Source organism: Echiichthys vipera, assembly GCF_963691815.1.
Source record: "Echiichthys vipera genome assembly, chromosome: 15".
Classification (NCBI taxonomy): Eukaryota; Metazoa; Chordata; class Actinopteri; order Perciformes; family Trachinidae; genus Echiichthys; species Echiichthys vipera.
Window position 1 is genome coordinate 8,119,874 of NC_139840.1, and position 12,714 is coordinate 8,132,587.

Here is a 12,714-nt window from a genome sequence, read left to right on the forward strand (position 1 = left end):
TGTGCGCCGGCAGCCAGGGAGCACGTATATCCTCCTAGCTACACTATTCTACCTATTTGCACTATAAAGTTCACTGCACTCCGACAGCCATAGTGCACATGTTGACGGTAATATTGTGGTTTGATCAGATGTGATTCTGTAATCACCTATCTCCCGTACCAACACTGTTTATTTTTCCTTTCTTCATAAACGAGAGACAATTTCGATCTGCTTTTTATATTAAAGAAGTGCTTCTTCTTTTCTTTTAACCCTGCCAGACACCTCATCTTTGCAAAGATGGAACATTGCTTTACTGAGATCAAAGAAGCAGCACACTGCAGGCTTTTTTGCTGCTGCCAGAAATGTGTTTTACTGCACCAAAATGCAACCCACTAAAGTCCTGGTGCCGAAAAGGCTTCGCCTGCATATCAGAGTGCAAGAACCCAGTTAGACATTGTGATAATACAAATATAACTGGTGTCATGTTTAGGCCTGATGCACTGGTCAGAGTCTGTGTGGACAAAGTCGTAAAATCTATTTACTATCTTAATCTATTACCTGTCGTTTAGATTTTGGACATATTCAATAAACTTTAATAGGCATTCATACGTTTTACTTTTTAAATAATGAATAAACACAACAGAAGCTTATAGATTATAAGGGCATGGAGAGAAAAGGTGAACAGAGACACCAACACTTTTCATCAACTCCACACAAAGCAGATGAATATTTCCCAAATAGGCGCTTTTTTATTTTCACATTAACCAAACCCTCTGCCGTCGTCCTGCTGGTAAACTCTCCTGACTCCCGCTGCTCTACGCTGCGTCTCTACTGATGCTGTACAAGTGCTGATACTTTCAGTCGAACTGGACTGGATTTGAATGATTTAAAGGTATGGTAGATCGCCCTTGCGTTTTATTCCATCAAAATGATGGCCTTCAGATTTGTTAAAAAGATTCACAATAATGGCAAATATTCAGTTAACGTGACCCCTGGTAGTGTGTGCCATCAATGGTGGCATATGATGCACTTTTCCCTCCACCCCTGCCGTACTTTTAATATTTTCTGAAGTATCCAGATATGCATCCAATTTTGAATTGATGCAGTGAAAACCAAAGTTATATCCATGAAAGAAAATAGCTAATGCATGTGGGATGGATCCCATTTAACATTTTCTGTCTTGTGAAGTGGGAGTTGTTGTGTTTCTAGCTTAATTATGGCCCAGACTTTGTCCCCGAAAGAAACTAACCTCAGTGTGTCAGAACGAGCACTGAGTGTGCTTCTGTGTATACACAAGATCATTTTCAGTGTATATAGTTTATTTTGAGTCCTCTATTTAGACCTATAGAGTCTTGACTTCACTTAATTTTTCAGACTTAAGGGAAACCATTAATCCAAAAAAGTCTATTAGCAGTTAAAACTGCTCTGGAGTTCGACTCTCAAACTTCAACAAGCTTAGTCCCATCTTTCCTATTTTTTTTCTATGTGTAAACAAAAAAACTCTTGATCTTTTACTCTTCCCTTGGCAGAGACCCTGGCTGCCGTTGAAATAAGATTTTACTGAGTCATGCAGGCAAACCTACTGCCTGCACGACCAAAACAATATGTTGTAGAGAGACACAACAATGCCTGTAATATAATCATCAGCAGCATGTGTCATGATTTAGGAAGCTTTAGTCTCATCTGAAATATTAGCTGCACAGTAGGATCAACGTTTTGTGCTATTTAACAGGGTTTTTTCAATGGGTGCATTTCAGTTTGTTTACTGTCATGATAACTTTAATGTGTACACACACACACACACACACACACACACACACACACACACAGACTCTAGTTAGAAATGTAGCCACACCTTTACTGTTTGAAATGCCTGACTTGTGTTTTATTTAATCCTCACCTCTGACAGAGCAAAGACAAGTTGTCCCCTTTCACCAAAACTCCGAAGCTGGACCGGAGTGAGTTGCTGGGGAAAGAAGGGAAAGCCAAGTCTTCCATGAAGCGCAAGCTCTCCTTCACTACCAGTCCGCTGCGGACTGAGGAGCGAGACTCAGACACTGGTAAGAGCTGTTGCTGCTCCTTTTTCAACATCCATGCAGCTGGCTGCAATGCCCTCACACTGCCCCCCGGTGGCCAGATGTTGAATGTTTTCTTTAGGCAACGTCTGTAGGTCAAAGGGTTTCATTTCGCATCAGGATAAAAATCTGTATTGAGGACGTTGTAGCGTGTTGTGTTCAATACAGAGATATAAACCAAGTTTTTCTGTACGAATCGAGAGAAATGGAGCCAATGGGAACACGTGAATATGGAGAAAAATCGTTAGGAATTCATTTGGGCTGAGCTCTATCCAGGAGCATGTCAGACGATGTGTCATATGGTGGACTGATTTGAAAGTCCAGCATCTTTCCAGGCTCTTTGACCTTGGGCAGGTGCAGGCTGTGAGGAGGTCCCAGTGTATGTTTGCATTTTGGCTGTAAACATTTAGAAATAAATAATTGCTCTCTAGTTCCTGAAATGCAGTGTTGTTGAGTTATAGTAAGGCCGGTGACATTCTGTATTTACTCCTTTTTATTGGCATCAACAGTTCTCATGAATAGGCCAAAACCAACAATCAATTAATCCTACTAACAAGTGTTGTCTGTGTAGCCAAAACCCTCCATTGTTGTCCAAAAACTAATAAAATGCGCAAATATGCCACGCTGTTGCACTGGGTAGTTTGTGTTGATGTATACCATCCTGGTGCTATAAATGTATTAATCCACTGCTGAAAATAGTCCCCCAAAAATGCACTATGTACTGAGACTTTTTGTAAACTAAAACTATGTATTTGTGACCTATTTTTATTGATATGTTTACATTCACATTTAGAAAAACCAATTAGCTTTGGGTTTAGAGACACAGGTTGACACAGAATTTGTTGACATTAATAATGAAACATAAATGTAAAATGATATAACAGCAGTATTCGTCTTTAGACCTGATATTGTCCATGCAGTTGTAAGAAGATGTGTAATGATAACTGCTCTGTTTGAGTTCTCGGTAACTGTCGTTATGCTGAAGATCAAGTGCTTCACTCAACTGCTCAGCTTCACATTGGTGACGTGGTGAACTTCTGTCTCACTTTTGTAAATAAACTATTCTACTTTTGTCATTTAGTTAGACGTTAAAATGTATGTTTACATCGCATTTGAGAACTAAAAATAGGTTGGTGAGTCATACACTACATAATTATAGTAAATGAAGAACACTAATGTGTTTTGCAGACAGTTTGCGGTGCCATAGATTTGCCTTCATCTCCTCTGTAGAGCATTTCATTGTGTGGTCCTGCGTCATTCTAACAGACGAGAACCCTCAATTTTGAATGCACAGGTTATAAAGCTAAACTAGCATGGAGGGAGATTTTGCCTTCCAGCAGCCTTTCCCTCTCAGGAAAAAAGGGTAGTAATGACTCCACTGACCACCTCGGATCTCCTCTCCTGTGTTGCCATGAGTCATAATCGGTTTGCGAAGTGCGAGTGGGCCTTTGTGCCTGTGTCTGTATTTGAGTCCATGTAAGAGGAGGAGGGTGAGAGAGAGCGAGCGTTAATGCAGTGCTTTCCCACCCTTCACATCCCCCCTTGCTCTCCCCTCCCTCCTCTCTCCCCTCCCCATCCTCTCTGCTTTGCACTGTAGATGACTCAGACCCAGGCCAGTCGAGTGAGACCTGGGGAGAGAGATTAGTGCCTCCCTGCAGGATATACGCAGGTAATCGCTGCAGCCCGATCCTCGGCCCCCGTTTCCTCTACAAGTCACGTCACTCACTTTACGCCACTATGCTGCTGTAAACACACACACACATGCACGTGTGTGTGTTTTCGCCCTGCATCTGCCCCTGTTACAGCTCAAGCATGTTTGTGTTTGGTAACAAATGACTGATGGAGACGGGGGGACACTTGGCTGGCTTAAGAGAATGCTGTTTTGTTTTTTTTCGGTCCCCTTTTCAAACCTCATGCTTGTCATCTGTTTCTCCGAGTTCTCAACAGATACAAGGAAAAGAGGAAAGTGGTGTCACTGTGATGATGAAAGTGCTGCTCGACTTTGTTTAGACCGTTCTCTAAAATCTGTCTTGCTTGTGTTGCAGATAAAGATGTACCAGACAAGAAGAAGGTGAAAAAGGAGGCCGGGGGCAAGAAGGCACAGGCGCCCAACCTTTTGTTTGGGTATCCTTTGTCAGAGCGCAAACAGATGGCTCTCCTAATGCAGATGACTGCCAACAGTCCAGGTTTGTGTGCCTGCCCTCTCATGTCAGCAACTTCCTCAAGATGGCTCGGAGTATATTTACTGTTGGATGAGTCACGCCTCTGAGCGTTTTCCCAAACAGGCTTTATAATATTTCAAGGTTCTTTGACAAAAGGGCACTGTCTCGTATTAAATGTAGCCGCTCAACTGGAAAGAAGGCTGTTCCATATTTCCCAGTGATATTGCGCTGTTGACATTAAATATGTAACTGGAGGAGTTGACTGAGAACATTGTTGTAAATAATAGGTTCTGAGAAGTTGTATGACGAGGACAAATGGGTACATACCTGCTGAAAACCTTCACACAGACACAAGTAAACACATGTAAAACCAGAATTACTGTGTTTGTTCAACCAAATGCTTAGCTCATTAAAGGAACAGTTTGTCATTTTGGGAAGCATTCACTCATGCTGGAGCCAGCAGCCGGTAAAATTAGCTTAGCACAATGACACCAGTGGCCGTTGGTGGACTGCAGTCAGCTTCCAGTTGCTCGTTGGCTGATAAGATAATTTGCAAGCGGTTAACCAGCCAGCCCAGCCCCTGGAGTCTAGATGAATTTGCTGAAGATATCCACTAACGCAGTATTTTGCTATGTCAGCTAGGTAGAAATTTCTTTAGCGATTTTCAAGCTACATTACAAAACGTTTGCCCATGGCAATAAATAAAAAGTAGCAGTATATGTAAAACGTTATACACAGGACTTTTTAATCTGCGCGCAAAATGTGAAAAATGGCGCAGGTCTTTTTGTTTTTGTTACCTTTTGGATAGAGCAATGTTAGCCGCTTTTCCTCGTTTCCTCTCTTTAAGCTAAGCTAACTGGATGCTAGCTGTAGTGTCAAATGTACTGTGAAAATATGCGACTGGTATCAATCTTCTCATCTAACCTGGCAAGAAAGTAAATGTGTTTTCCCCAAAAGTAAACTATTCCATTAATAAATAAATACTTACTAAAATATACAGACACCTATAAGCACAGTTGTTCAAGTAAAAAACATTAATCTGACGTGGATCAGTCCAGTTCCTCGCACATTAATTCAGGAAGTTATTTCAACCTTTGACAGATATTAGCTTCAAAAAATCAATTAAGCACCTCTCTCTCTTTGCCTGTGTCTAGACTCTACTCCCAGTCACCCCTCACAAACGACCCCCGTGCAGAAGAAAGTCCCCAGCAGCGCCTCGTCTCGACAGAAGGACAAGGTCAACAAGAGGAACGAGCGAGGAGAGACTCCCCTTCACATGGCAGCCATCCGGGGAGACGCCAAGCAAGTTAAAGAGCTCATTAGCCTGGGAGCTGACGTTAACGTCAAAGACTTTGCAGGTACGATGCCCAGGGAGGTCGTCATTTTACAGCTTTCAATCTGTCCGTATGGGAGTGATTAATGACGCTGCATAACAGCTGCTTATCCGTAGCTGATATACCTTCCACCTACCTTCCACTACTTTTTGTGTAGTCTCATTTTTACTCTGTGTTTTTCTTTTATCTGATCCCAAGAAATCTATTCTATTTGAAATTTAAAAAATGTCAGATACTATTTTAAGGGAATTAGATCATTCTTTTTTTAAACTTGTGGTTTTCTGCCCTCACCAGGTTGGACTCCTCTTCATGAAGCCTGTAATCTCGGTTACTACGATGTTGCGAAGGTCTTAATAGCTGCAGGTGCAGAGGTGAACACGCAGGGTCTGGATGATGACACGCCGCTCCACGATGCTTCCAGCAGCGGGCATAAGGATGTAAGAGCTTCACTTGTTTGTCCTGCATCAGTACTGTAGACCTCAAACTAAAATGGCTGAAGTAGCAAGTCTAGTATTTATGAAACGGTGTACACCGGAATAATATATACTTGGAATAAGTAACGATACTTAGTGTTGTCAGTCTTAATATAGCAAAATAGAAATAGAGTCTACAGTAAGTATAGTTAACTTGGTATAGTATGAGGTATAATAAATATAGTATTGGGTGCAATGTAGTGGTAGCGATAGTTGTATAATACACATTATGGTAAAACATGGTATAGTACAGTATAACATAGGATATTAGATACAAATATAGTGTGGTACAGTTAAGTATCTAATATCGTGATGCATCATACAGAATTTTTTATAAAGTACATTTTTTGAAATGGAAAGTATCTTGAGCTGTTGTCCGATTCAAAATAAAATGTCGAGACAGTTTCCTAATTTACCAAATTTAAAACGTTACTTCCAACATTCTCTGCTGCTTTTTTTTTTGTTTGTCTTGAGACTTAAAAACTCAGTTCTTGGTTGTTTTTTTTTGTTTTGTTTTAAATATACAGATTGTGAAACTGCTGCTACGCCACGGTGGAAACGCCTTCCAGGCCAACAAGTGCGGGGAGCGCCCAGTGGACGTGGCAGACTCGCAGGAGCTGGAGCAGCTATTAAAGGGAGAGGTGCCACTGTCAGAACAGGATGACAGCTCTTCAGGTATGGAGAGAATGCTGAAGACTCCCGTTCAAAGTCACATATTAACACGCTGACTTCAGTATTACTGAACATTCTCCACCACCCCCCTTACAGCACGATGTGTACATGTGTTTTCACTCTAGATGGACCAGATGGGGTTTAAACAAGAGTGCATTCAGAGCTTTACTCTGACTATATATAGTTTCATAGATATAGTACATTTTTACGAAGTACTAAAATATTTATTATTGGTTTAGTATTTTCTTTTTCCACCAAGGGAAAAGTAATAATATAATTGAACTGGTCATAGAAAATAGGTTACTGTGTTGGATATACCATGTAATCTCCAATCACTGCTAGCGTTCGTATGAATGCATAAAGTACTTAATTGATTTTCATTTGTATCATTTTAAAAATTCTTCTTCCACCCTTCTCTTCTGTGCAGAGTCTGAAGACCCTCCATCTGTCAATCCATCCAGTGTGGATGAGAACTTGGAAGACTCTGATACTGAAAAGGACTCGGACGGAAAACCGGTCACAAAAGCATCATCGTCGTCCGTGGCGGGGCTGGATGAGTATGAGTTCAAGGATGAGGAAGAGGAGGAGGATCTCAGTAAAGCCTTGAACGACAGACACATCCTCCGGAGGGAACTACGGCAGCAGGAGAAGGAGGAGAAAGATAGGAACCATGTGGGAGGAAAGCCAAGTGGAAAAGGGGATTCCTCCTCAAAGTCAAAAAAGCAGAAGACGCCTCGGGTCCACTGCAGCTCGGATACCTCTAGCGATGAAATGGAGAGCCTTCCGGAGAAAAGGAATTCCCCAACCTGCTCTCAGAGCTCAGAGAGCCTGAGGGTGGAAACTAGGTCTAAAAAGGAGAATGCTGAGCAAAAGGACAAGGGCAAAGTGAAGAAGAAGAGCAAGAGCCAGAATAAAAACAAGGAAAACCAAGAGGATGGGAAAGAGAACAGCAAAACGTTGGTCCTCTCTCTCGCAACCGTGTCTGAGAGCACAGAAAAGGGTCGAGAGGAAGACTCCTTCAAGATGTCTTTCAGTCCTAAAGATGACTCATCCGTCCACCTCTTCCATTTGTCATCGATAAAGTCTCCCAAACTGAACCACAGTCTGACAGATAAGCAAACACCACTCAAACAGGAAAATACTAAGATGTGCATTTCCATCAGTGACAGCTCATGTCCGGTGGACGGTGTCAAATACAACCACTACACAGAGGCAGACTACTGCACTGAAGGCTCCAGCACCAAGGGGTGTAAGCACAAGGAAAAGAGCAAACATCAACAGAAAGACTCCAGTGGAGACGGCGAAGACGGCCATTCGAGTCCTTACAAAGACAGCAGCATAGGAAACAGTGTGGACAGCTCAGAAGGTGCCTTACGAAAGACCGACTTAGATGGCAAAGTGTTAAAGAAGCATAAACTTAAACACAAGGAGAAAGACAAACACAGGCGGGAATACGAGGCAGAGCGGAGCCGCCACAGGCAGAAGGAGGCCAGGAAAGACGGCCACAGGAATTTGGAGTTTGACAGAGAGTTTTGGAAAGAGAATTTTTTCAAAAGTGATGAGACGGACGAACATCTGCCAGTAAAAAAGGAAAGTGAAGACAATAGCCCACTTCAGAAGACCTCTGATTCCTCTCCTGTCAAAGATGAGAGAAACACAAAGGAGAAGCACTCGAGCAGCAAGGAAAAGAGGCTGAGAGAGGAGCGAGAAAAAGACAAGCCCGTGAAAAAAGAGCGAAAGGAAGCTGCTGGTAAAGAGGAAAAGGTAAAGGATTCTAAGCTGAGCGAGCGTGACGAGAGAGTGGACTGCCACGGCTCAGGGCGGATTCCTGAGGAGTCACTGCAGAGCAACAGCATGAAAGAAGAGACAGAAGATAAACCCATAAGTGGGATCGCAGCTGATCAAGAACAGCTGGAGAACTCCGAAAAAGGCTCCCGCGATAAAACTGACAAGAGGCTCCCAGGAAAGGAGAAGGATTCAGAGAAAATGGAGAAAAGGCATCCTGACAAGGAAAAAAAGGTTAAAACGGAGCACTCTGACAAAGCTGAACCGCAGAATTCAGTGGATCGTTGGAAGGAAAGGGAGAGAACAGGAGCCCTTTCTTCCCACTCGCCTGGAGATAAAAACTACAAAGAGAATGAGAAAGTGAAATCTTTATCCACAACCAAAAAGCATGAGGACGGCAGGAAAAATAAAGAGAAGTTTGACAAGCGGTCCGACAGAGAGAGGCAAGAGAAAGAATATAATGCCGGGGATCACAGAGAAAAGGAACGCACCGGCTCTGATAAGAAAGGAAAACCCCTGGAGAAGACCACAGATCATAGTAAATCTGATCGTTCAAAAGAAAAGGACTGCGACAGGAAAAAGAGAGAGAAAATGAAAGACGGGACTCTTTCCTCAAGCTCCAATCTGAAATTACTTCTAGAAGAGAAGAAGAGCTGTCTGTCCGAGAGCAGCAAGTCTTTATCTACAAAATCAAAGGAAGAAGTTGTGAGAACACCGGAGAAGGATCGCGACCGGAGAGACCGGGACAGAGACTCCGATAAACACAAGGACAAGGAGCGGCACAAAGACCGCTCCCAACAGGCCAAAATAACCAAGGCCAAACCCGTCGAGGCAGATGCAGACAAGGCCAAAGCAAAAGCCTCGCCAGCAACACGAGACGGCAAGCCCAAGGAGAAGAGGCTTGTGAATGATGACTTAATGCAGACCAGCTTCGAGCGCATGCTCAGCCTAAAGGACCAGGAGATTGAGCAGTGGCATCGCAAACACCTGGAGAAAATCAAACAAAAAGAGCGGGAAAGGCTTAAACAGCGCCCTCTGGCAGATCCAGGGAAGTCCAAACCTAAAGACAGAACCAAGACTGAACCGTGCCTGAGTAAGGAGCTCATGCGCTCAAAAAGCTCCGAAGCCTCCGATGTCCACAGCAGAGATAAATCCCTGAAGGATGGTGCCAGCCCCAGAACAATGTCGCTTGATGGAAAGAGTCTGCCCTCTATCAGTGCAAAGGTCATGTCAGCGGTGGAAAACTGTCTGACCAGATCACCCCGACCAGAGAGCGAGCGCTGTGGCCTCATGTCCAGGTCCGTGTCCTTGGTTTCTGTCGCCAGCTCCGAGGATTCTTGTCAGGCAACGACATTAACACCCAGACCAGTTGAATACGACTCCGACATGAACCTGGAAGCCTCAGACTCTCAACCCGCATTCCTCCAGTCTTCCCTCGTCATTCAGGCCACCAGATCGCCGTCCGTTCACGACAAAGATTGCAACAGTCTTCCAGAACTGCCCCAAAGTAATCGGACTCTGTTGCCCAGCAGACATGAATCTCCTTACCTCAGGGCTATTCTGGACGAGGACGCCAACTCATCGACTGAAGGTAAAGCTGTTGAAAATCTGCCAAAACCCAGTCAGCCTACGGAGGAGCTGGCAGCAAGAGAGGCCGCAGCAGAGACAGAAGAGCGCCTCAGCAGTCAACAACCATGTGTGAACTCAGTAGCTGACTTAGCCACAGAGAGAGAAGTGAGCACACCGGGTAGTTTAATAGCACAAATGTCAAATAAAGATCCTCAGAGTAAAAGTCTGACACTTCCAGAGTGTAGTAGCTCTCAAACAGGGTCGACAGAGCAGAAGTCTTTTCCCTCCTCTGATACTACTGTTGCGAAAGACGTCCAGTGTCTGACAGAGAATTCACAGACAGAGTGTAGTAACAAAGATCCAGATCAACCGTCGACACCTACAGCTTGTCTACCTGCTGAGCCGTCAGAGCTCAACACGCTCCAGCAGAGGGAACCCCTCGCTGTTTCTGTTGTGGAGAGCGTGCAGAAGACAGAATCAGGTGCCCCGCTTGTTTCTGACTTTACAGAAGAGCCTCTTGAGAGCGCTGATGGAGCCGAAGAAGAGAGTATGGAAATGGAGAGCTTCAGACAAGAGGGCAGAGGGAGTCCTGTACCCTCCACCAGTACGCACATTCCCAGCTCCACTGCAGGGGACTCCTTGCCAGGCTTCAGCCAAACAAGCACTGAGTCCAAATGTCCTCAAGAGGAAATGGATGTAAATGACCAAGAGTGCAAGAACTCGAGATCTCCCAGTGACACTGCAGTTTCATGTCTCGATGCTCCGATGGAGAAAAAGGATAGTACGCCCCCGGCATCATCCTATAGTGCGAGCCCTGAACATAATGCTGAAGAGATGACTGACGTCCCACTGAGTTTAGAGAACAGTAACGCCGCAGTTTGCGTTGCAACAGAGAGTTCATCAGCTGAGTGCAGCGTGGCTACAGAGGGCTCCTCTGAAACTATAGCAGAGGGCTCCTCCGAAACTACCGCAGAGGCCGGCTCAGAGCCGATGGAGGTGACGCCCGCCGATGAGAAACCAGAGTCCTCTTCATCTGGAGAAGAGCAGAGTCAAAGCACCGGCCAGTCGGCATCTCAGACTGACAGCGGCAGCAGCAGCAGCAGTAGCAGCAGCACCTGCAGCGCCTCAGGATGCTCGTCTCCCCAATCTGGAGACCGAGATTCTGATTCTTCAGGGGCTAAGGTCAAGGTTCGCTCCGCAGACGAGGAAGTAGACATGCACGTTCCCCATCCACGCAAGAGAAAGATGCCAAAAGTGTCAAGCTCCCAGTCATGCTCCGCGACTAGGCAGGAGAAGGAGAGAGGCCTGCAGTCTCTGGCTGCTATTGTGGACTCTGTGAAGCTGGAGGAGATTGAGCCCTACCAGACGGAGAGGGCCAACCCGTACTACGAGTTCTTGCACATCCGGAAGAAGATCGAGGAGAAGCGCAAGGTGTTGTGCAGCGTCACCCCCCAGCCACCACAGTATTATGATGAATATGTGACCTTCAACGGATCCTACCTCTTAGATGGGAATCCACTCAGCAAGCTCTGCATACCAACGGTGAGTTCTTCATTTCCTCTCAGATCTTGACAAAACCTGGTCAGATTCTTAGGGTGCACTCACACTGTCCTTTCGCACCGGGCCAAAACCGTTTTTTCAGCTAAAGCCTAGTGCATTTGAGCAGTGTGAGTGCACCCGCTCCGCGCATAACTGCGGACAGCGTGCCGTCCACGGCCATGTATGGACAGCAAGAAGCATTTGCGCGAGGCCCAGGCAGTGTGAGTACAAACGGGGCTGGGGCGCGGGGGGAGAGGGAGAGGGGACAAGTACCCTAAAGCCCGGGGCGCGGTGCGGAAGGACAGTGTGAGTGCGCCTTTAGTTGCACTGTATAACAATGTAAAGTGGCCTCTTCTAATGTTAGGAAACCCTTTGTTGTTTCGGTCTGTACTGTACTACTTTTTTTACTATTATTATTTTGGTGTGTTTAGGCTTACGCAAGATTAACTCCGATATTGTTGCGGTATTAATTTGAGATCATAACATCTCAGTCTGCAGTTTGTTTAGGCTGATTTGAACGCTGTCAGTTGAACTGTGGTTTCGGACCAAACAACCGGACAGAGACCCACATTTACAGGTGATCTTATTCACTTCACCCGTGGCGTGAAAGCAAAGCAGGCCAATCAAAGGAGTACATGTAAATATATTTTAACAAAATAATTAGCTAACTGTGTTGACACATACTACACACTTAACAAATACAGGGACTTTTATTTCCCTTAATCAGAGAATTAAAGGCAGGGTGGTTTTGTTTCATTTGTTTTTTTCCCCTGTTCTCTGTGTATTTGTGTCTTATTTCGTCTGATCCTCCCTGTTTGTATATAGATCTTTGCATGCTCTTTGTGACACCACAGAAGATAAATAAACCCAAACGGCTCAGCAAAGTCCACCTGCTGTCAGTCACCAGAATCTGATTTCCCTCCATGGGTCCATGTAGCGCTGATGATGCAGGATGACAGTTATTTCCTTAGGTTCACTCCTCTCAGACAGACCAGAGTTTAAAGGCAACAATGTAGCCTATAATTCGCTCCCTCTGTCCAAATCCCATGAACCGGACTACAAGTGCAAAAGCACCCTAATCGAGGTGGGAGTGTCAAAAGCTGTTCAAATATCTGTTGTTTAGATA

At 44.7% G+C, this 12,714-nt stretch overlaps 1 protein-coding gene across 1 annotated transcript in view; it reads left to right on the forward strand.

Moving 5' to 3' along the window:
- ankrd12 (ankyrin repeat domain 12) overlaps positions 1–12,714 on the forward strand; it is a 39,589-nt gene that overhangs the window by 23,025 nt on the left and 3,850 nt on the right. The window contains exons 3-8 of the mRNA XM_083928231.1: positions 1,889–2,039; positions 4,100–4,240; positions 5,371–5,574; positions 5,845–5,987; positions 6,551–6,698; positions 7,123–11,591. Of these exons, the coding sequence (XP_083784357.1) occupies positions 1,889–2,039; positions 4,100–4,240; positions 5,371–5,574; positions 5,845–5,987; positions 6,551–6,698; positions 7,123–11,591 (5,256 nt within the window). The remainder of the gene's footprint in view (positions 1–1,888; positions 2,040–4,099; positions 4,241–5,370; positions 5,575–5,844; positions 5,988–6,550; positions 6,699–7,122; positions 11,592–12,714) is intronic.